This window comes from Prunus persica, chromosome G7 (genome assembly GCF_000346465.2).
Source record: "Prunus persica cultivar Lovell chromosome G7, Prunus_persica_NCBIv2, whole genome shotgun sequence".
Lineage (NCBI taxonomy): Eukaryota > Viridiplantae > Streptophyta > Magnoliopsida > Rosales > Rosaceae > Prunus > Prunus persica.
Window position 1 is genome coordinate 13,018,954 of NC_034015.1, and position 25,650 is coordinate 13,044,603.

Genomic DNA, 25,650 nt, shown 5'->3' on the forward strand with positions numbered 1-25,650 from the left:
AATAGTACCCAAAAGAACATGAACATGAACACGAACATTGCACAAGCAAGCAGCTATCCAGAAGAAACCCAAAAGATTCATTTGACAAAAAGAAATAAAAATGCATGCTTTAGATTCTAAATCCAAAATTAACAAAATCCCATAATAAAGGATTGAGAATCCACATTAGAGATCCATGGTAAACTTAAAAACGCATAGCAACAGAAAATTAGCAAAACTTTCCTTCCTAATCTCCCAAAAACCCAAATTTACTCATTATAATCCCTTCTTCAGTACCTCCTGGGCCCGCCGCGCCCGAACCCGAGCTGCTGGGGCTGAAGAGAAGCCGGGTCGACCCGCTTGAGGCCGGGCATATCGCCCATGCCGAGAGCAGAGAGCATGTCGATCGTCTCCTTGTCGACCTCGATCTCGTCAGTCTTGATGGCGGACTTCTCGGGGACGTAGTCCATGCGGCGCTCGCGCTCCTCCTCCTGGAGCTTCAAGGAGATGCCGCGAACAGGGCCCTTCTGGATCCGCTTCATCAAATGGGTCGAGAACCCGGCAATCTTGTTGCGGAGCCTCTTGGAGGGGATGATGGCCACCTCCTCCAGGATCTTCTTGTTGATGTGGAAGTCCAGGGTCATGCGCGAGTAGTATCGCTCAATCACTTGGCGCGAGGATTTCTTCACAGTCTTTGTACGGACGCGGCCCATGGTGCTGGTTTTTCTCTCTGTGAATGTGTGTTTTGTGTGTGGAGGTTTTGGGAGGAGAGAGAAGCCCGGTAAGGAGAGAGAGAAGGCAAAATGAGGGTGGAAGGTGGACGCTAGGGTTTTGGGGTATTTATCTGGGAAATCCCTAAAATGGTCTTCGCTGCTGGAAGTTTCGGCCCAATTGGAAAATATTTGGGCCTAGAGTCTGGCCCAGATGTTTTTTGAAAATTGGGCCGAGTGTTGTACTTTCAAAGCTGGAGAAACTAAATTTGTGTGCTGTGTGCTACTGGAGCCTAGCCCGTTGAAAAAGAGCTTTAATTTTCCAACCATTAGTTTCAAGTTCGAAACTCCGTCCCTTTTTTAAGACTAGGGTGTTTTGATAGGAGAGGAGCGCTCTCCTTTTGAACCCGTGGATGGATTCCCCCTCTTAATTAATGGAAAATGCTTGAGCATCTCATTTCAAGCGAGAATAATATATTTTTCTTTTTTTATTTTCACTCATCACTTGACATAATCAAATTATGCATGCCCACAATCCCAGAAAGAAGTGCAATAATGATGCAACGCCCATCCCTACTCCATGGAGTTACATTTTTTTTTAAAAAAAATTTTGATTTGTTTACATTTTGCTTATTGTTTTATTTGTCCACATGGTTTAATATAGACTTCATATGCATGCCACATACATAGACAAAAAATGCTTGACCTAAATTCTTGCCGATGAGGATTAAATTTTCAAAATGTTATGTTTGATATCATAACATCTTAAACATTACGTACTAATTAAAGTGCAATTTCACTCAAAATCACAAAGAGTCCAAGGTGCAATTGACTGATCATTACAACTAATTAGGGCATGGGCCATTAGAAGACATGGGGAAGATTTTTGGAATGAAGACTTATACTCTGAAAGAGCAAGGGCAAAAAGGATCCAACATTAGCAAGACTATAGTGGCAGCACAGCAAAATGCATGTGGTGCTTACAAAACTTGGTTTGAGGACATCAAATTTCTCAAAACCATACTAAAAGATTGATTAGTGGTGCTATAACCTCCATCCACAAGAAGGTTCAGTCCATTTACAAACTTAGACTCCTCACTTGCCAAGTACACCGCAGCTTCCGCCACATCCTCTGCCCTAGGCACCGCCCCTTTCAACACCGCCGCAGCACAAATCAGCTCCTCCACCGCATCTCTCTCCATCCCCATAACATTTCTTAGCAATGGAGTTGCCATGGCACATGGAGAAATGCAGTTGACTCTGATCCCATGCTGCCCCAGCTCCACACACAAGCTCTTCATAAGTCCCACCACCGCGTGCTTCGACATGGTGTAAGCGTGTGGAGACTCACCGCAGCTCGCGGATGCTACGCTTGAAGTGAACAAAATGACACCTTTCTTGGCAGGGATCATAGCCCTAGCAGCATGCTTGGCGCCCAAGAAAGCTCCGTATACATTCACATCAAACACTTGTTTGAAGTTTTCGGCACCAGCGCTTAAAATTGTTGGCTCCAAGTTGCCCGGTATGCCGGCATTGTTGTACATGATGTCAAGCTTGCCATACTTGGACAGAGCCAAATCCACTACATTTTTCACATCAGATTCAACCTTGACATCGCAGCGGGTGTAGCAAACGGATTCTTCATCCGGGTCGAGTTCTTTGCAGAGGGACAGAGAAAGTTCGTCTTGGACATCGGCTATGATGACTTTGGCACCATGCTGGACAAACAATCTTACAGTGCTCTCTCCAATGCCGCTAGCTCCTCCAGTGATTATTGCCACTTTGCCATCCAACCTGCAAAATTGATGTTCAAACATTTAGAAGATGATGAAGAAAAAGGTTAGAAATTTAGACACCAAATGAAGTGGGGTTAAAACTAGGCTTACCTTTTGGGACTCGGAGCTAAAGAGGAAGAGCTGCTCATCTTTAACTTCACTAATTGATGCAAATGCATAGAGGCCCTTGATTTCATATATATATACATACATATATCTTTATATATATAGCATGAAAAAGTATTGGACAGAGTGAGAGTTGCTTGTTAAGTCACCGACAAGTTTACGCAGCCCGATTTGAAGGCATGTGACAGATCGCAGTTTTGAAGCTGTAAGTTTGGTTTCAAAGTGTTGTTTATTAGGTTGCATTCTTTTCATGGGTTGTGTACATTTGCTGTAAACAAGAAAAAACTGAGCAACAAATAAAAGCCAACCAGAAACGTCCCAAATTACTTATGTCCCTTCAAATAATTGCAAACAATTTGCCATGTGGTGACAAGAAAAAAGTGAACCTGCTTTGCCATACATGGCAAGAATGACAGGGTATGGAGGATTATAATTTTCTTTATCTTGTTGCCTGGACCACAGTTCGTCCCGGATTGAATAAAAATGGAGCTGGAAGAAACAAAGTGAGTGCAACCAAGGAAGATATTAAAAAAAAACAATGGCTTTGACTTAATTGTCGACAACCTTTTGAAATGAAATGTATTTTAATTTATTTTCTGCAGTTTAATTAAATGTGTTCAGCAAGGTCAGGAAGATATATCTAACATTTATATGCTCTCAAGAAGCTCTGCTGGGGAATCAAAAGTGCCTTTTTACTTAAATATGTTCTGAGGCTGTCTGCTTATGGATCGAATATTTTTAGTGCATGCAACAAATTAAACAATTGGGTTGAGCAAGAAAACTCAGACTTGATTCCTGCTGTATGAGGAACAGCCATCCTGCAGGGTTAAGTTAGTCTTATTTGGTGTAATGTGAATGCTAAATTGAGCTTAGCATCGATACCGATGAAAATTATAATAATTTTCGTAAAATCTTTTCGTTACAGAAGGCATGGCGCAATCTCTCTCTGGACTCTTGATCCATTGAAGAAGAATGAATGAGTGTGGAATTGAATTTTTTCTTGCTAGATGGCGGAAAACTTGGTCCATTATTAGGATGAACTTGTGACAAATTAAATTTGAACTCAAGCTCAAACATGTAAAAAAGTCTACAGCAGCCAAGCAGATCAAGGCTCTGGGGGGTATTGAAACATGTGGAAGCCAGGATTAACTATGCTGAAAGCCCCATCTATTAAAAGATTATGCCCGCTTATGTACCTAGCTTCATCACTTGCCAAATAAAGAGCTGCATTTGCCACATCTACTGCCTTAAGTGTCACACCCTTCAAGTTAGCCAATGCGCTCATCGTATTCTCCATCTCCTCATCCTCAAGCCCAACAAATTTCCTAGCCAAAGGCGTCACGAGCGCATAGGGCGACAAGCAGTTCACTCTGATCCCGAACTGGCCTAGCTCAACAGCTGCATTTTTAGTCAGGCCATTCACGGCATGCTTTGAGCAACAATAGGCATGTGAGGCTGCACCACCAACATATGAACTTATGCTAGCAGTTGAAATAATGCTGCCCGCTCGTGCCGGGATCATGACCTGCGCAGCATGCTTTATCCCGAGGAAAACTCCGGTGACGTTGACGCTAAGTATGCGCTCGAAATCGGCCTTTTCATTGTCGATTATGCGTGCCTTGTTGTCATCAACTATGCCTGCATTGTTGAACATGATGTCTAGCTTCCCATATGTAGCAACAGCTTTGTGCACTGCATTTTTTATTTGGGCTTCGTCTGTCACATCACAGTGGACGAATGTGCAGTCTGTTGGGCCCATGGATTCCCGGACTGAATGGCCCAGATCATCTTGGACATCTGCAATGACGATTTTGGCCCCATGCTGAGCAAAGATTTTCGCTGTGCATTCTCCAATGCCACTTGCTCCTCCAGTTATCAGAGCCACCTTTCCCTCAAGCCTACATTCAGTTGCAAAAAAGAACACACAATTTTTAAAAAGTGATTTTTTGTGTGGGAAAAATACTTCATAATCCAATTAATTTTTCTTTCCCGCTGATTTTAGAGCTACCATATTTTTAGATCATATTAGTGAACCACATTATATACCAAATCAGATTTATTTGCAACAATTATTATATTCAATTATTAATTTACATGTCAACTGTCATATAATTAATTTCAACTTCACTAATGTGATATGAAATTGGTTGTTTCTTTACCATTATTGTTTCCTCTGAGCAAATTAAATATATAAGCTCATATATACATTGTTGGTCCAGTCTAACATAATCTTGATCTATGTGTGTTATTAGGGGCCATGCTAATTTTCTATGAGATGATGGATTCTGGTGTCTCATAGATTGTGACTTTTGGAGGATTGCTTTGGTGCTGAGGTGTTTTTGGTTATCGGGGAGCTTCTCTTCTTGGCGGATGATCGGTTGGTCTCTATGTGTAATAGTGTTGTCCGGTGTGGTGGGTGTGTATTCACTCTTTTGTGCCCTTGATGGTGTGGTCTTCGTCTTCTTGGTGGTGACATTGGCTTTGTGTTGTATTTGTTTTGATTTTGTAACGGGGAAGATTGTTTTACTATGTACCAATACAATGTGCTGGTTTTAGTCTAATCTTCTTTATTCTTGTGTGATTATAAGAGCTGTTTGTTTCCTATCCTTTTTGAGGATTTTAAAAAACTCATCAGATTGATTACGAAAAAAAAAATCTTCCCAGTATCGTTCCAATTTTATCTGATGTTTCCAAGGGAATGTCTAGCATAATTAATCATGTTAATGTTATTCATGCCTTATGAGAAGCCTAAGGCACTGACCTTTGGCTCCCCAAGCAAAATAGAACCCAATACTGGCCTCTAGAGTCTAAACATCAAATCTCTAGATTGGACAAATGAAAGAATAATCACCCATGAAACTCTTATTAATGGTGAAGCCAATTTGGTTGTGGATACATTTGCAAAATACACAAACTATCACATATGTAACATATGATATGTTTACCAAGAAAAGATACACAAATATAAGCACAAACAGATAACTATAAAACTTGATTAATTAAGCATGTTCTGCTAACCTTCTTGTGACTGCAGAGAGTACTGAGGAGAATGCCATAGCTGACACAGAAGAGAGAGAGAGAGAGAGAGAGAGCAACGAAGAGTGATAATTGGTTCTGTTTGGAAATGGGGAGAGACGGTGAGGACCCAAACCCTTAAAGTTAAATATTTATCAATTCTAAAAAGCAACTATGAGAGATACACCAGACAAAGTCACCGACCACCTACAATTGCAGAATCATGACACTTTTTTTAAATAAATAATACAAGCAATAATTAAAATTATTTTAATTTAATTTAATAGACAGAAAGATTATTCAAACTTAAGTATAAAGGAACGAGTTCATAGCTTTAACCAACTAGCCTAATTCACATAAGCACGGCACTTTCTGATTAGAACATGTTATATGGTCATCAAAGTCAGTATTAAGGTGGTGGTCAAGAGATTAAGGTAGTCCTTAATTTTAATAGGATGAGGTATATGGGAATCTGAGCATAAACAAACAAATGGGTGGCTGGCCCATATAAAATATAGGAACTTGAATTTTTGTTTGGGCTAGGCGATCTGCATTACTATAATAATTAATTACTGGTTTCATGTATATCTTAAACAGTTTTACATTACTTTTCTTTTTGGGCTCGAATTTTATATTACATATTAGAACCAAAGACACAGATGGTTGAGATGGGAATCATTTTAACGAGTCAAGGGAATCTTCCTGTGGCATAAACCTATGCTAATTTAATTATATCGAAATGAATATTTCTCTACTTATGCATATATTACAGGATTGAAGGCTAAAACCCGATCAAATTTCAAATCAAATCAAACTAATTCGTGCTATTTAGTTTGGTTTCTATGCTTAACAAGTGTACTTTTAGACCTAACTGAACCAAATCGTTAATGTTTTATTTTTTCTGCATCTTACTCTTTGATATCATACCTATAATATTAAAAACAAAAACTGCTAACTCATTCACCCAATACGTCTCCATCTTCTTTGTTATAAATTTCTCTTAACTATGATTTAATTTGTTGTTAGAAATTCTCTTTCATATATGTTAATAACATATAAAATTTGCTTAGTTGCTTATGACAAGAAACCGAGACTAATAGATTGGTGTTTTCCTCTTTTTGGTCCTTCTTCTCTTGATATGCGTAGGCGTGCCACCACCAAGCCACTTAATGGCTTGGATGGAAAGATTGTGTGAGTGTGTTTGCGTTTCTGACTTCTAATCAAATGATTGATCGGCCAAGCAAAAAACTTATTCTTGACCTAAGTTCTTTCACTTCCTTGATTAGGTCAAGGATGATCGAGCTTTGTATGACTATTTTTAGGATTTTGGTGACAAGTGCAATGAATGTAAATGCAAGAACAAAATGACAGTAATGTTAATGCGATAAAAACTTGAATTTAAAGACAACAGAAAGTAAATTGCAAGAAAGAAAGCTTACACTAGGAAAATGAAGAACTTGGATAATCTAAAGTGCTTGAAAGATAAAATTCTAGACTAAGAATTGAAAGGTGCACGATAAAAAGATAGGTTTTGTGTGTTGAGTCCAAGGCCATTTCCTCTTCTGATGAGCTATTTATAGAGCTTTCTTCAACTCATGGGTTTGGCCATTAAATGGCCTCAACTGGTTTTTCCTTGAAAGTGCTTCCAAGATTAATGTCTTTTGGAGTTCTAGGCATTTAATGAGAATTTCCCAACCACCACCAACCCATATGGTTGGTCAATAAAATAGAATTGGGATTGTGAAAAGATTCTCTTGATTTGAGATGCAATAAGTCCGGCTACAAGTCTCCCCATCTTTGAATTCTACCACTTGCAATGAGACTTCTATTGGAACTTATGAAGTTAGCTTCTTGAGTTGGGTTTGGACTTTTGAGTGTATGATCTGACCTCTGGTGAGACATCATGCACTCGGAGCTTCTAACTTGGTTGAGAATTCCATTAATATTAGGGCGACATGAGAAAGACCACACGAAAAATGCCACTTTGGGAAAGGTCGGATGTGAGAGGCGAGGTGTGTGAGGCCACAAATTCTTATCAAACATTGACATATTTCAAATACTAAGTATGTCAAAGTAACTTGAACCCTAGCCTCCCTCCCTTGGAAACACTTTCAGCGTCGCACTGAGGGCCTCTTCCCCCCCTCTCATCTCCTCATTCTCACTTCCTTCATCTTTTATTTGTCTATTTTTCTCTCTCTTCTATGAAAGTTTATGTTACTTTTCTTGTCGTTTGTATTTCCTCCTTGTCTCTCTGAATCTCCTCTCTCACTCCTTCCCATCCCTCTGATCTCCCTCATCTTTGACTCATTTTGTCTCCAAATGCCCCCATCTATCCATTACATCTCCCTCAAGTTCTCCTCTTCCCCTTTCCCTATGATCGACTTTCTCTACTTTTTTCTCTTTACCCTCACCTTAAATTTCCCTAAATTATGCCTAAATTTGAAAAACCCATAACTGCACTTCCACTCTCCTTTTTCTCCCCCACCCATAAATGTTGTTCTTCAACCTACACTTCTCACCTCTAAATCCCTTGCCTCTTCTTTGTTATGGTGTTTGCCACACATTCCCTCCGGTTGTGTCCCGACCCAAGGTCTCAACCAACAGACACTGCTCCTTGGCTCCACTGATGATGATGCTTCAAAAGTGCTCTTTGCAAGTGCTTCCAAGATTATGGTAGTGCTTTTTGCATGAGTGGTTCGTCCACCACCATTCTCCGTTCTAAACATTGGTCTGTCTAGTTACTAGTTGCCCATCTCTAGCGGTTATGAATCTATGACGGCGGCGTGACAAGTGGGAAGTGGCGGTTATAGCTTTTCAGATTTAAAGTTTTTCCTTTGTGCCTATATTAGGTTGGATGTTTGTTTTAGGGTTTTTCCTTTTTGTAGCTTTTTTTTTTTCCTGTTGGGTTAAGGCCTTGTACTTATTGGTGATGGGTTGGTTTTTTATTTTTGCATTTTCTGTTTGTGTAATCCCTTTCATTTTTAATAAAATGAATTACCTTGACAAAAAAAAAAAAAAAAAAGTATGTCAATGTAAACGCTTGACCTTTTGCTCACATATGCATCACGCCAAGAGGTCTAGGTCTCTTCATTAAGATAGAAAGCTAATAATAATATATGCCTACAATCAAAGCCATAAGGCCATTATGGCTAGGGAAGGGTATCAATTCGGCCGAATCGATAAAACCGGCTGAACTAAACCATAATTACAGGTTTGGTTTGGTTTGGTTTTGACCAAGAGAAAGTCAAACATATTTTGGTTTGGTTTGACCAAACTGGACCGTTTATGTGTATATTTATTTATTTATAATTTATTTTACATGTGTAATACTCTAATTAATTAATAATTATATATGAATATTTGAATTGAGCTATATTAGTTAGTGAAATATGAAGTTTTATGATATTTTGAGCTCTATGGTTTCGTACTCTAGAAAATGATTTATGTATGAAGCAAGTTGTGAATTTTTTTTGTTATAATTGGGCTAACAATGTTGAAAAAATGCAAAACGAAAGAGAATTGGGCTTAGACCCAAACCGTCTAAACCAAACCGAACCAATCCGTCTTAAATTGGTTTGGTTTGGTTCGGTTTCCTTTATAACTTTTATCCAAATCAAACCATCATATTGTAATTGGTTCGGCCGTAATTTTAAGGTGAAACCGATCCAATCCGGACCATGTCCACTCCTAATTATGACTATAAATTTCACTTAATTATACTTTAATGTGTATAGTACCACAAATCTACAAAGCCATTTGAAATTCGTTCTCCACCCTGATTTGGAGTTTTGCTACCACCACTACTTGGACTTTGGTTTTCATCTCGACTTGGAGTGTAAACTCCGACTTGAACTTGGAATTAAGTCCCGACTTTGGATTTGGTTTCCAACCTGACTTGGACTTTGGCTGCCATCCTGACTTGGGGTTTGGTTTCCATCCTTGGACTCCACCCTTGGGCTTATCAACTCGGCTTTGGGACTTCACCAACCTTGCATGACTCGTCAATCCACCGCTGGCTCTCACTCTTTTGGACATATATATATATATATATATATATATATATATTCTAACATAATCATGTTAATGTGGGGAAATCCTTGTGTGAAACAGGGATAGTAATGCTAATCACCATAAGTCATGCTTGATAATTTTTCTACGTGGTAGTCTGTTATTAGTTAGAAATAACAAAACAGTATTATCTCTGTTTCACACAAGTTTTTCTGCCAATATTATATTGGTCTATATAAACTGTACATCTTGAAGAATGGTCACCCATGAAACTCCTATTTTTGGTGAAGCAATTTGGTTGTGGATAAATTTACAAAACTGGGTGTTCAAGACACTAGCTACGTTCTATGATGAACTAATTTTGTTTGATAATTACCAAAAAAATACACCAACATATCACATATGTTTACCAAGAAAAGATACACAAATATAAGCACAAACAAATAATTATAAAACTTGATTAATTAAGCATGTACTGCTAACCTTCTTGTGACTGCAGAGAGCACTGAGGAGAATTCTATTGCTGTAAAAGAGAAAGAGAAAAAGATAGGGCAATGAAGAATGATATATTTGTTATAAAACTGGAGAATTTGGAGAGGAAATTGAGAGAGAGAGAGAAAGTAGAGAAACTGAGTTTCTTATTCTCATTTCTATGTGTATTGAACAATGAAGGGATGAACCCTTTTATCGGCAAAGCCTAGGGAACATGTGGGCTCCACAACTAATTATTTACAACACTCCCCCTTGGAGACCACAAATGATATGGAATATGCCTCGTTAAAAACCTTGCCAGTAAAAACCCAGTGGGACAAAAACTGGTCAAAGGTAAAAAGAGTACATAATCATGTGTAACATAAAATTCTGTGTATATTGACGCGCGTGCGACACTGCCTCGTTAAAACCTTGCCAGGAAAAACCCAGTGGGATAAAAACCTGGACGAAGGAAAAAGAGTACAATGTGTAAAGGTCTTTCTTGACAGCACGCTCCCCCTGATGCTTGGCAAAATATCTTTAAGCCATTCTGTTGATCATCTTTCTGAATATCATAGTTGACACTGCTTCTGTGAGTCAATCTTGAGCGACACTGCCTCGTTAAAACCTTACCAGGAAAAACCCAGTGGGATAAAAACCTGGATGAAGGAAAAAGAGTACAGTGTATGGAGGTCTTTATCAAAACCATGCTCCCCCTGATGAATATCTCCCCCTGGAAAATGGAGGACTAGCTTTTGTCCAGTAAGCGACCATAAAAATTTTCATAGTATACTCTAAACCCCCTGAGCGACACTGCCTCGTTAAAACCTTACCGGGAAAAACCCAATGGGATAAAAACCTGGATGAAGGAAAAAGAGTACAGTGTGGAGCTAAGCTCTATCTGGTCTAGTATACTTCCGAAAAACATTTAAGGACCAACGGATAATCCTCATAAAAATGCTTCAATACTTTCTTAGTATAAGCAATAATCTCGTTGGCACAATGCTCGATCCTTAAGTCGAGACATATATTTCGTGAATTCTGCAGAATCTTTAATGTGTTGCAATCACATCAATGTACTCACTGAGGTAATTTATGCATATTAATATTGAGTACAAATTTTGTGCTTCAAGCACATGTCCTTTAGGGACTTGCTTTATGCAATGATAATCCTCTCAACGGATTTTGTCTAAAAGGGATTAATTTTTATGACACATTATATAGCTTTATCCCAGCTATTCATATATCTTTAGGGAATCGCTTCTGGCGATATGCTCTGTGCATTTAATAACCCTTAAAGATAATATGTTGGTCTCCATAATTGTGTAATAAGGGGGGGCACAATTGAATCTGTAAATATGGAGAAAACCCAACATTCCTTGTTTCTGCCAGAAACAGTGTGTCATACAAAATAGGGATATTCCCTTGTATTCCGAACACCCAAGTATAAATTCAGTATTAACAAATTTTGGGGTTCGTACTGTGGGTTTGTTCTTTCACGTTCATTCTCATCTATAATGGAATTACCTCTTTCCATTTTGGCCAATGATATTGTCGACATTTAATAATTGAACGTGGTTCCAATCAACACAAGCCCATTGATGATTTGAGTAGCTATTCCAAAACCAAAAATTGTCATTCATCAATTCATGATCCCACCATTCTCATGTGCATGCGCATGCATCAATTATAAGCATTTCTTTGCTTTTGGGTACCCAAGCCACTTCAGGGGGGCTTTTATTATGTGAGAATGTGGATTATAACCTCCAATGGAGCGTTATTTTACAGTAGGGCGTGAATAATCTCTATTTAGAGAGTTGGAACATTTAGAACCCATATATCTGTCATGCTGCAGGCATGCCACAGATTAATACATACATGTCAATTAATTTCTGGGACTTTAACCCATTTAATGGGACTTTAACCCATATAATTTGCTACGCATTAGGCGTGCATAATATCAACATTGACATGTCAAAGGATTGTCCATTTGGGACTTCAATCCACATCATTTGCTACGCAACAGGCGTGCATTATATTGATCACTGCTATACCCATGTTATGTTCTTATGGGACTTTTAATCTGTGCAGTGTATTATCAATGTATCCAACTTGCAATCTGTAAAATTTGCATTAATAATTCATGGATACATAGAAGTCATTCTTTTGGAACGGACTTATCTCCCCATTTGGTTACCTTTCAAGATAAAATATCAAATAGGTATATAAGCATAAAATAACAAAAGTATTGCTTACATCCTTAGGTGGGAGAAACTTTTCTCAAGTATCATTCAAGCTCATATCAGCCCAGTAAATATAATGTAGCGCTTGATGGTCTTGTTATATCCTGCAAGAGCAAAAATCACAATTCTTTTCTCTGTCAAAAACAAATAACTCTCAGAGTTAGGATCACTGCATGGATTCATTCTTCAGATGTTCATTCTAAAGAAATAAAATCTCTTATGAACAGAGAGTTATAAAAAGAAAGAAAAGATACAAAGATTGTGATATTGATTGCAAGGTAAGGTAAGCAATCAAGGAAGGAAGCTGGTGGAAGCAGACAATAAGCTCTCATATCCCCTAGTTTAGAAGGACCTCAGGAGATTAGAGCATAAGGCCGCCTCTACAATTCCCTGATCTTGCAGAAACATGATTAGGGATAGTCTTGCTTCCTGAATGGATGATCAGAGATAGTCTTGCTTCTCGGGCACATTAAGTGCTCACTGATAAGAAAAACAAGTAAATATCGCATAACTAGATATGGAGTAAACTGGATGTCTTCTGCAAATAAAATTTCATTAGTAACACATTTATACACAAATATAATGAATAGGTAGAACCGGTGAATTTCAAATTAACCATAGGAAAATTGCGAGATTCCCGGGATGCTTTTGAAAAAGTAGCTCCGTGAAATCCGTAAAGCAAGATCGGCTTTGAAAATAATGCTTGAAAACGCCGAAAGTGCCGACAGGCATTATTAGAGGCCACGTGAAGTTTTGAACTCTAGGAAAGAAAAGGAGAAATATGGGGATCCGAGAAGATATTGGGATCCTGAAAAACAGTAGCCATATTTCCTCTTATAGATATTGCCTTTGCAAACCTTGATTGGAGCAACTGCGTTTCAACCTCAACTTCCTTCATTTTCTGAAACTTTAGTTTTCCTGAGCCTTTCTTCGAAACCTTCTTTAAAATGGCTTCCTCTTCTTCCTGCCCAAATTATTTCAATTTAAATGATGCTCCCACAACAACCAGTGACGCCGAAGTTTGGCGTCCATCCTTTGTATCCAAAAATCGTCATCTCACAGTTAATGATTCTGTGATGATGAATGATGCTACTGCTGTCACAGTAGCTAGGAATTTCATTACTCCAATGGATGAAATGTTGTTGACAGGGAGATCAGAGGAAGATGCTATTAATGACTCAATGGCTTTCAGCATTCAGAGTGCTGTTTCTGTTTCTAACATGGCAGATCGTTTGCGTGCCAGAGCAAACGAGGTTGAGAGGTTAGCTACTGAAAATTCGTCTCTCCAAAGAATGCTTCATGAGTCTCAACAGGAGGTTGAGAAACTTAAAGGAGAGAATAATGCCTTGTTGAAACTGGTGAGTTCATACTCTGTTGATACACTGAGAAGGCTAGACATGCTGCAGGTCTCCAATGAAAGAATTTTGGGAGACCACGAGAAGCTCATGGCTAAGCTTAAGAGGCGCCGTACTCATCCTTCAGAGGCTTCCAAAACATAATATAATTGTATAGATTTTACAGGGCCTGCACCTTCATTGCAGGTGGAAAAATCTATCTGTTGTATGTTCCTGTAATAATAATTGCGCACATTCTTAAACTTGCACTTGTGGTTTTTACGTCTTTTTAAAATGACGGTTTTGAACCTTGTGCCTTATAGGTTCAAATAACCACATCGATTCTCCAAATTTCATATTTCAATGCATGGTAGCCCGGAACTTGTGGCCTGGGCGCAAACTCAGAATTTATTTGCCCTTTTCAAATGGACATGTTTACAACTTTCTGTACATATTTCGGGACTTGAAGTCCTTACATAATTGTCCATATTTTGAGGAACTTCTGGCATCTCATTTAATTGCTCATCCATGAGTTTAAGGAACTGCAGGTTCCCTTTTGTATATAGTGACGGTTCACCCAAAATGGTTAATATTTATGCATACGTCACTATTCATGTGAATAGTATTATTCATATCCAGTACTATTCATGTGTACAGTACATCTGTCAGTACAGTTATCATCCATGTGTATGGCACTATTAACCAATACGGTACTGTTTCATCATTAAGGAACCCAGGTCCTTATTCACATGTCAGGGATCAAGGACTCTTAAGTCCGATCACATGTCTATAAATATAGTACAGGAGAGACTGCCAGCTCTCATATTAATATCATCATCAAGGATCTTCAAGTCCTGATGTAATTGTATGACGAGGATCAAGGAACTTCTTGTTCTGATCTGTATACTGTAAAAACTCATCATACAGCACAATTAATCCATAAAATAAATTACTGATAAGTAAATTACTGGTATGGACGATAAACCCGCACCATACTTTAAATAAATATTGCCTTACATATACTTACAGCATCAATAATTGATATACATCCATAATCCACCTATATAAATGTATATATATTATTTTTATTTGGACTTAAACAGAAACAGGCATTTTCTATAGCTGTAAGTATAATTGTACCTGCCTACGCTGAAGATTCCTTTCATTGTTGCAGGATGGTGGGCATTCAGTTTAAATAAAGCTAACACACACATTTCAAATATTAATTGAATTTCAAATTAGCAGTTTACTTACATGCCCTTCCATGACGTAAAAAGCAGAGACGAGTGATTGTCTTTCGACAATGACATGATATCACAGTAGTGGGGATAACGCTATGATATTGGCCGATCGGCTTTGCTGTATCCCTGCACACCTTTAATAATGATATAATATTAAAATAATATAATTATGTACCTGCACTATAGACCTGCATCTTAATATTCAATTTAAATAATAAAGAATAATAATGAAATAATTGAAAAGATGAGAGGAAGCTTATCCTTTCGGTGGGTTTGCTTGACTGAGCTCATTGGCTCCACCTCCCACCTCCATTATTGGCTTTTAAGAATAATAATGAAATAATTGAAAAGATGAAAGGAAGCTTATCCTTTCTGTCTGTTCTCTTCTGACCAATTTTGCAATCAAAGCCCAAGCAAAGCGACACATTCCCCTCTGCCTTTTATTTTGCTTGGTCTTTTGGCGTGGCCTCCATGTGAGATTGCAAGCAATAGTAATAATATTAATAATTATCATAATTTAGTGGTTCACGCATGCGCACTTAAAACTTTTTCTTTAAGCAAGTGCGCTGGGTGGGAAGCTGTCGCCCGAACAATGAGTTACGCTGCTGCTCTGGCACCTCCACTCTGTGCCTTACTATTCTCCCAAAATACGCACCTCCATTATTCTTCTCTTTCTCTGCCAGTTAAATTTGCTTTCCCACCTTTTTTTTTTTTTTTTTTCGTCTTCTTCTTTGGCCACAAATGGGTAGTCCTTGAAACCCATGGACTCTCTCGGGAGGTTCATCCGGATTGACTGGTGCATGCTCGAATGGACCGTGGTCCGATCCAGGTGCAGTCCAAGTGGGTCGGATTCTACCTTCGGAGTGGAGACCCATGTGCTTCCCACTTGGTCTCCATGCTCAGAGACCACGACTTTGTGGCCTTCTCGCCAGGGCTCAAGTGCTGCAACTAGGCCGCCAGCGCAGTGGGTTGAGAGCGAGGTGCATGGTGGAGTTGTGGACGAGGGTTTGGCACTGAAAAACCCTCGGCTTTTGCAGCAAGTTCAGGAGCTTGTGACGGGCATGGAAGCCTGCTAAGTACATGGGGTTTCCCCGTCGCCATGGAGCTGAGGCGGCGAGGATGGTGGACCCGCGGCTGACCTGCGGCTGAGCGGACCTCGCGCCTGAGATCGTCGTCTAGGGGATCCATGAACGATTTCGTTGTGCTCCGCGAGCACTGGTTTTGGAGCAGAGGAACGACCTCCTCTACGTCGCCACATCTTGCTCCCGTGGATCTGCTGCAGCAAGATGGACAGGTCGAGGGAGAACTCGTGGAAGCATGCCAATAATCTTAATATTGAAAATGAAATTGGTTTGTGGGTTGTGGGGATGTAGAAGCAGGAATCGCTTCCTGAGATTGCTAATCCATAGCTTCGCATCTCTCTCTGTTTTTCACTGTTTCTTTCTTTGGAATTGGAAGGCTTACAACAAAGCGTTTTTCTGACTGGGTTTCATCATAAAACTCAGCTGGTATTGTTTGAACGAAATCGTGCTGATAACGTGTTATAAAACTGGAGAATTTGGAGAGGAAATTGAGAGAGAGAGAGAAAGTAGAGAAACTGAGTTTCTTATTCTCATTTCTATGTGTATTGAACAATGAAGGGATGAACCCTTTTATCGGCAAAGCCTAGGGAACATGTGGGCTCCACAACTAATTATTTACAACAATATTTATCAATTCTAAAAAATTAATTAATTAGTTATATGAGAGAGAGACCAGACCAAGTGACCCATCACCCACCATTGTAGAATCATGGCAAATATTTTTCTCAAAGTGATGGTCCAAATTACTCTACGAAAATGAGGATTTGAATTTAAGTACAAGGGAGCAGGTTCACTGCCCTAGCCAACTAGTGTAACCCACATAATCATGGCACATTTTGATTAGATGTTATATGATCATCAAATATTAAGGGGGTGTTCAACAGGTTAAGGTATATGGGAGGGGGTTATGCTAATTAACAGCTGGTTAATTAATTGGATCCATAAACAAATGGGTGTTTGGCTCTAATGTCCATATACAATAGGAACATGACTTTTTGTTTGGGTTAGGCCACCTGCATCTGCATTACTATAATAATTACTGGTTTCATGTATACATATTGAGCAGTTTCATATTACATAATAGGTTCTAATAAGAGCATCCACAATAAGAGGGTGTATGTTAAATATATATCTCTTGTTATTGAAATCGTTTCTAATGGAGAGATATAAAAGGTTGTAAATATACATCACTACTATGGAGATGTAAAATAAAATATACATTTACATATATTTTTATATCTTTTATAGGTAGAACCCACCCGAGAAAAGAAAGGGAAAACAAACAAAATAATTATAAATCTTAGATTTACATCTTTTACTATTAGAGAAAAAACGTACTTATATCCTCTAGATATATAAAGGGAATGTAAAAGTAGTTTACACCTCCAAATTTACAACCAGACCGTGAATGCTCAAAGGACATTGCAGCCAACGAAACAAAAATCTAATGAAGACAGACGTGGAATATTACCATCAAATTCTAGACACGTGTTCTGTCGACATAGATATTAATCTACCTAGTGCCATGAACACTTGTGGAATTCCAGCACATATGATATGAGTATCTTCTAGTTTTTTCTAGTTCTTGATTTTCTGACTATTGGCACCACAAATCATTAATTTTCAATACAAACAAGAAAGTCATTGAATCAAATTACGTAATCCAATCCGTTTTACTTTTAATATTTCTTTTTCGACCCATAAAAGGAAAAAAATTTCAAATTTGCTGACCCAACAAAGACTTACAAAAACAAAAACAAAATACAAATTATCGTGTTTTCCGATTTACATGGAGTGGCTGCGTCTGTTGTTGTGGTTGTTAACATCGTTAGCAATAACAAATCATGTTTCATGTTCATTTTCATGGGATTTGGAGGCTGGTCCGAGTTTGGAGCTGAGTCAACTAAGTCGGGAGCTGCTGGACTCGGCGAGGCAGCCCGAGTTCTTTGATTGGTTGAAAAGGGTTAGGAGGAGGATCCACGAGAACCCAGAGCTGGCCTTCGAGGAGCACGAGACGAGTCAACTCATTAGATCGGAGCTCGACTCGCTGGGGATCCAGTACACGTGGCCGGTGGCGAAGACTGGGTTGGTGGCTTCTATTGGCTCTGGGGCGCAGCCATGGTTCGCTCTGAGGGCCGACATGGATGCTCTCCCAATTCAGGTTTGCCAATATCCTTTCTCTGAGAGAGGAAGAAGCGGAAAAGAAAGAGAGAGAGAGAGAGAGATTCGAACCCAAAAAAAAAAAAAGAGAGAGAAAAGAAAGTGTGCGTGTGAATTTTTTTAATTTTTAATTGTTTTTTGCGATGGGAGGTGGAACACTTTTCTTTTCTTCCTGAATTTGTGAATTTTTTTAAGTTTTAATTTTGTTAACATAATAATAATAATATTAGTGAAACATACAGCAAAAATAAAAAATATTTGATTTAAAAAATACAAAAATAGGGAAGGTAAAGTTATTTGATTTATTTTTTGTTTTGCTAAGTGGGGAGGTGGGGTGGTTCAGGTTGTTTCATTTTAAATTGTTCTAAAGATAAATCTAGTTTTTAAATTGTTCTAAAGATAACTCTGTATTGATTGGGGTTTTGTTGATGATCATTCAGTGAATGTAGTATTATCGAGCATATTTGTGGATTAAATTTAGTGAATGTAGCATTATCGAGCGCATTTGTTGAGTAAATTAAGTGAAAGTAGCATTATCGAAATTGATTATATCGGGTTTTGGGTTTGTTAGGAATTGGTTGAATGGGAGCACAAGAGCAGGAACCCTGGAAAGATGCTCATGTAACAATGCTGCTTGGAGCAGCTAAGTTACTTCAGAGCAAAAGCAAAGAAATAAAGGTAACCCAATTGAAATATGCTCAAAATATACCATTTATACATTGCTTAAGGTTTTGCATATGTACAATTTTATAGGGCACAATCAAGCTTGTTTTTCAACCTGGAGAAGAGGAACATGCAGGGGCTTACCATATGATAAAAGAGGGTGCTCTTGATAAGATTCAAGGCATTTTTGGGTTACATATTCAACCTCTAATGCCCGTTGGTACTATTGGTTCCAGGCCAGGTCCAATTCTTGCAGGCTCTGGTAGATTTTCAGTCACAATTCATGGAAAAGGTGGGCATGCTGCGTTTCCCCATTTGGCCACAGATCCAATTCTTGCTGCCTGCTCGGCCATCCTTGCCCTTCAACAGCTTATTTCTAGAGAAACAGACCCTCTAGATGCCAGGGTATATAATATATGCATTTTCTCATTGGTTTTCTTGTTTGTTATGGTTAGTTTATACATGAACATTGTGTGAGAAGTAGAATTCTAAAATGGGGTATATTAGATTTTTTCGTTTCGGACCGTTTATAGGTGGTTACTGTTGGGATGATTGAGGGTGGCCAAGCAGCAAATATAATCCCAGAGACAGTGAGACTTAAGGGCACTTTTCGAAGCATGACTTCAGAAGGTCTAAACTACCTTCAGCAAAGGATTCAAGAGGTATAATCTGAGGTCTAATTTAATTTAATCCCGCCATATAATTGTTTTTACTTCAACAAAGCTGAGAAGTAACTGTTTAAGCTATGATAGCAAAGAGCTATGACATGTTATGCACTAAGACAGTCTGACATGTTATGTTATGTTAGGATTTTCAGTTTAGACGACTGAACATGTTGTTAACTTATTACATGAGATGGAGCATAAATGTGTATATGATTGAGATGTTATGTTGTTAAAATTCTCAGTATAAACGATTGAGATGGAGCATACATGTGTATAAATGATTGAGATGGAGCATACATGAGTATATGATTGGCAGGTCATAGAGATACAGGCTTCGGTGCACGGGTGCACAGCAACGGTAGACTTCATGCTGGAAAAAATGAAGCCCTATCCAGCCACAGTTAATGATGAAGCAATGTACAAACATGCAAAGAATGTGGGAGAAACTTTGCTTGGTGAACCAAATGTGAAGCTTTTTCCAATGTCTATGGGAGCAGAGGACTTCAGCTTTTACACAGAAAAAATGGCAGCTGCATTCTTCATGATTGGGACAAAGAACGAGACTTTGGACCCAAATACAATTTGGCATTCACCCAATTTGGTAATTGATGAGGAGGTTCTTCCAATAGGAGCTGCCCTTCATGCTGCTGTTGCAATTTCTTACTTATAATATTGCTGCTGCTGTAACTTATTAGAAATCTTTTAACTAGTTTGGTACTGTTGTACTTTTAAAAAAAAAAAAAAAAAAAAAAACTGCTTCCGCTATGCTATGAGAATAATCAGCTATGAAATAAAGTAGTTAGGTATTTGATAAACTGTATATGGAAAAGTGTGTGAGTAGTCAAAGTGTTGTATCAAAAGTACTTTTAGCATGCATAATGACCAAAAAGAACATTATAAAGAAACAATTACTTTTTGGATGATTTTCTTGGCACTCAATTATTTTCTTTTTGCACCCCACATTCTCTTTACACTCCACTGAATTTTAGTAAATTTAAAATTACTTATTATACCTCATTTTTCTTCTTAAATTGCCCTCATGAACCTCATTCCCTAACTTACCTGTGTAAATCCCATCCTATATCAAACCTCACCCATCGAAAACTCCTTCTTCTTGCAGACACCTCATCCCATATCAAACCCCACTCCATCGAAAATTCCCTCCATTGCACACCCTATCTAATTTGCAATAGACTCCATCGCACACCCCATCCCACCTGAAACAGAGCCATCGTACAACCCATCGCAGCAAACCCCAACCCCATCGCAAACCCCCATAGCCTCACCCCATCTTATACCCTCATCGTCGATCTCTCTAGTTTTCACAAACGCATCTGACCTCAAAATCCTCCGAAAAGCCAAGGTTTGATTTCAATTTTGATTTCAACTTTGTGGGTGTATGGTTCAAACCTGGTTTTACGAAAATAGATGTTTCTTTCAGTGGGTTACCACCGAAATTGTTGCATTGTTTCAGTGGTAGTCCACCGAATTTGTTTCCATTTTTTAGTGGCTATCCAACGAATGTATTTCCATTTTTCAGTGGTAGTCTATCGAATTTGTTTCTGTTTTTCAGTGGTTTTCCACCAACTTTGTTTCTGTTTTTCAATTGTAGTCTACTAAATTTTTTTCTTGTTTCAGTGTAACACCCTGACTCCAATTTAAATGTTTATTTTAATCGATTTATATAAAATTACGAATTTACCCTTGGGATAGGGGTAAATTGGTCACTTTCTTCTTCGGAAGGATTTTGGACCACGAGTGGCATTTCTGGGTAGATGGTACTGAGACGAATTCGTAGACACGCGGTAGGCTTGAATCGGGATTGTAACGAAAAAGTTACGGGCAAAATAGTGTCAGTGGCAAACTTGTAAATATTTCAAAAAAATTTGGTAAAAATCAGATTTTTCTCAGTTCTCTCTCTCTCTTCGCGCGCGACACTCTCTCTCTCCTCAGTCTCTCTCTCTCCCCGACGTTCACTCTCTCTCTCCTCGGTTAGCTCAGTTCCGGCCACGGCAGGACCCGAGATCGGTCCCATTCGACTCGTCTCGTCGCCCCGGTCAAGCTCTGCTCGTTTTTCCCGTCGGAAACCACGGATTCCGGCCACGAGCTCGACGGTTTTAAACCGAAGCTGTTCCGCCGTCGCGCCGCCGCCTCCGCCGCCCAAACCCGGTGATTGAGGTATGGGTTCTCATCCATTTTTCGAGTTCTAGCTGTTTGGTGTATAGGTTTGGACCGATTCGTTGCCTAAGAGATCGATTAGAAAACCCAGGTTTTGTGCCGAATTTCAAAATGAAATTCCGGCCAGTTGCCGGCCGAATTGGAGCTTCTCGTAGTTGAATGAAGTGATCCTGACCTCAAGTAGAAGCTAGGGTAGGAAGGGTGAGCTCGGGTGTGGAGTTTTTCCGTCACCGGAATTACTCTGCACACCCACGCGCTGCCGGTGCGTGTGGCGGCGCGTGGGTGAGTCTGGTGAGAATGTAAATTAACCCGATGAGATCCTTAGGTTGTCACGAGCGCATAGGAATTCGCGGATCTCGATTCGGATGTCGTTTGGCTATCGAACGGATTTTCGCATATTGTGCGTTATCCGGGTTCGATAGGTTCCGACCGTTAGATCTTTCCCGAATTAAAATATGTTGTTCTAGGAATTCCTAGAACCGTATGAGACGTCACGAATTCTGAATCGGAGCCCCGGATGTTCCGATTCAAAAATGCAAAGTTTGAGGGTTAGCGATAACCGTGAAAATTGTGAACGCTTCCTAAACCTGTAATCGAACCTTAGGATGCCTTCCTCAACGTGCACGTATGGGAAATTTGGGGAGTTAAGTATTTAATTTGTAATTTCCGCTTAGACGTAGTTTTTATATTAATTAACAGTTCGTATCTCGAAATAGGTATTTCGTCTGCACGCACACAGCAAGCAGGACCTTCACGTGGTCAGGCAGCGAGGGAATACTTGTGAGTGGACTTTGTTTTAATCATATGCCTGGTTTTAATTAATGAAAGATTTTGCATAATGTTTTAATGGCTCATGGATTTTATATATTATATGCATGAATTAATTTTGATGGGTGTATAGCAATTGGCAATATATTATGAGTTTGGCCTTTTGGGTTTTGAGAGTGTATTTCATGTATAGATTGTGGGGAAGTATATTTTGATATATATTCTTTTAGAGGAGATATTTGGGTTGTTGGAGGGTGATATGGAAGAATGTGATTAGAGAGGAGTTGTGTGATTACACTACGTAAGTACCTTCCCCAGTTACTAGTCTCACTCGCGGCGTTGGATGTTCTGGCAGGTGAGACACTTTCCGTATGCGGCGTTGGATGTTCCGGCTTACGGAAAGACTGTGTATAGAGTTTGGGGTCATCACCATGGCGTTGGATGTTCCGGTGTGTGATGATCCAGTCTGCGCGCGTAGGACATAGTTTGAGAGCTACACATGGCGTTGGATGTTCCGGTGTGTGAGCTTTGGAGTTTCGTCCCCCGGTTGGACCGCTCATCCCTAGACGCAGGATAGCACCTGGAAATCCTGCGGACTAGTCAAACGATCCCCCAGTTGGATTGTTTCCCCCGGTACCTAGGTGGTGTGATGAGTATATCGTATAACTATTTATAGTTATTTATATATATATATATATATTTGTATGTATATTTATTTGAATATGTATAGTTGAGTGTGTAAGGAATTGGAGTCTGTTTAATAGTTTGATAGGAGTGGTAAGTTTGAGAGAATGAGGTTCTTTTTGAAAAAGATAACTGATGTTTTTAGATGAGTTTTACTGAAGCATGTTTTGAGTAATTTCTTATTGAATTGTGAACCTGCATGACTTGAGCATTATTTTTACATGGTGGGGTTACTATGTTGTTTTTAACTGCAAATCTGGTTTTTGTCCACTCACATGTTTTTCTGTTTTGGGCCCCCCAGCCAGTAGTTGCTCTTGGAAGTGCAAGTGGTGTACGAAGCGGAATCGGTGCATCTTTCTAGTTAGGAACTATGTAAATTCTTCTACTCAACTGTTCTTGTAATCTAAATTCAGTAGATGCTCTGTATTGCCACGATAGATTTTACTTGTGAGGCCGGAGGCCACTCTAGTATGACTTGTAGTTGTATGAAAGCATGCTGCTGGTTGGGATTATTTTTATTTTGTGTGGTTGTGGCAGGTTGAGTAAATTTTGTTGGGATTGTTTATATTACAGGGGAGACTCTGCCAAAATTTTGGTAGAAAGTCTCGATTACTTAGTAGGTGGGCCCGGCATCGGGATGATGTCGGATCAAAGACGGGGTCCGCTTCGGTCTTGGGGAAATTCCGGGGCGGGTCCTGTCATTCAGTGAATTAGTTTCTTGTTTCATTGATCATCTATCGAATCCGTTACTAAGTTTGTACTTAATATTATTTTTTAGATATGAAGATGACTTGCAGAGGTACTACTGAGGCTTCATCATCTCGACCTGATAGACAACATCCCATAACCTCAACGAGGAGACATAGAGCGGCTCTCTAAGATCACTTTGAGGCTACTGCAAAGGTTGAAGATGTAGCTCCTACTCATGATAGTAATGTTGAGGTAGAGGTTGAAGATGTAGCTATTACTCATGATAGTAATGTTGATCCATCTCTACTTACGAGTTTTAAAACTCACATAACAGCTGTAATTTGAAATAACTAGGTAAGTCATTTTACTGTAACAATATAAGGCAGAATATAAGTCTGGTTCATGGTAATTAACCTAAATTTTTTTTTTGTTTTTTGTTTTTTTTGTATTTGACTAGGGACGTGAGCGCCTTAGGTATATGTCGAAGACATCTACCATTCGTGAGTGGAATTAGTGGGCTAATCCAAATAATGGTATATTCAAATGGTACATTCAGAGGTCTAGATTAAAGCAACTTATTAGATGTTCTTATCGGAATGCAGATAGATTATGGTATCTACCTTCTTTGAGAGGTGGCATCCCAAAACGAACACCTTTCACATATCTTTTGGTGAGATGACCATCACATTGGATGATGTGTCATCTAGTTTAGGCATTCCTGTGTCTGGTGCAGCTGTTGCTCCGCTTGAAGATGATAACAACATTAATTTTGAGTTGTTAGTTAATTACTTAGGAGTGACTGATGAAGAGGCTACTCAACAATTGCACCAATACAATGATGAGTATGTGAATTTGTCATGGTTACGAGCGCGATTCTCTGATGTTTCATAAACAGATTCAAAGGAGCACATCTTGTATTCGGCCAGAGCATATTTGTTATATCTCTTGGGTTGCACTTTGTTTGTTGACAAGACTGGCACGAGAGCCCAAATTGTGTACCTTAGACTACTGAGAGACCTTGATAATGTTGCTGGTTATTCATGGGGGTCTAGGTGCTTAGCATGGTTGTATAAACAATTAGGCCAAGCTTCGAGGTTTAAGGTGAAGCAGATTGCTGGGTACATGACTTTGCTAGAGGCATGGGTATATGAGCACATGCATGGTATTGTTGTCCCTAATCATGACCTTGATTATTTAGAGGTCCAGCCTCGTGCACTTCGTTGGATTCCAAGTCGAGACAATGGGACAACATCGGTAGATGTGCAGAAGTATAGACAACAACTTGACGCTTTGAATGATGATCAGGTGTGTTTCTCTTACATGTCATCTAACTTTGTCATATCACCATTTGCATCCGACCTTACTTCAATTGTCTCACTAGACTTGCAAGACTTATAGTTACCGCTCCTCTCACAAGCAAGTATTACTCGAGGTCTCCTCTTGCCCTCACCTTCATAATCATATCTTCTAATTACAATTACAGCATTATTCATTTTCTTTGTGCACAAGCCCATCTAATTAATGCATCTCTACCATCGAATATCTACACATTAAACTCATGTTATTTAAAGTTAAAATTTTGAAACATTAATGCCACGTTAATGATACTAAAAGGGATGTTAGACCCAAAAAAAAAAAAAACTCAAAATATTTACCAAATAAGTTGTGAATTAATCACTATAGTCCATTACACATTCTGTTCCCACATTGTTGCCTTCAGTAGGGGTGTCACATTGCTTTTGTTCCTTCAATGGGAGTAAGGTCAAAATAGATTGTATTAAATTTGTGGTCGACAATAAGTTACTGAAAAAATAAATATATTTCAGTTTTTTGTCACTGAACTGTAGATAAAAATTTG

General features: G+C 39.0%; 3 protein-coding genes and 1 pseudogene across 4 annotated transcripts; 1 reads left to right on the forward strand and 3 right to left on the reverse strand.

The window, feature by feature from the left end:
• On the reverse strand, window positions 20-807 carry LOC18769215 (40S ribosomal protein S17-2). Its single transcript, XM_007204692.2, has one exon. It carries the CDS (start codon window positions 690-692, stop codon window positions 270-272), a length of 423 nt encoding a protein of 140 aa, XP_007204754.1. The 5' UTR covers window positions 693-807; the 3' UTR covers window positions 20-269.
• Window positions 1,530-2,614, reverse strand: LOC18771755 (secoisolariciresinol dehydrogenase). The gene is made up of 2 exons (XM_007204643.2): window positions 2,576-2,614; window positions 1,530-2,483 (listed from the first exon to the last, which is right to left on the reverse strand). Exons 1-2 carry the CDS (start codon window positions 2,611-2,613, stop codon window positions 1,670-1,672), a joined length of 852 nt encoding a protein of 283 aa, XP_007204705.1. The 5' UTR covers window position 2,614; the 3' UTR covers window positions 1,530-1,669.
• Window positions 3,600-5,824, reverse strand: LOC18771711 (secoisolariciresinol dehydrogenase). Its single transcript, XM_007202780.2, has 2 exons — window positions 5,609-5,824; window positions 3,600-4,488 (listed from the first exon to the last, which is right to left on the reverse strand). The coding sequence occupies exons 1-2, from the start codon at window positions 5,644-5,646 to the stop codon at window positions 3,696-3,698; spliced, it is 831 nt and encodes a 276-aa protein (XP_007202842.2). The 5' UTR covers window positions 5,647-5,824; the 3' UTR covers window positions 3,600-3,695.
• LOC18771045 lies at window positions 17,490-20,395 on the forward strand (annotated as a pseudogene). Its single transcript, XR_002272750.1, has 5 exons — window positions 17,490-18,145; window positions 18,716-18,822; window positions 18,898-19,212; window positions 19,341-19,469; window positions 19,789-20,395. The product of XR_002272750.1 is annotated as an IAA-amino acid hydrolase ILR1-like 3 (transcript).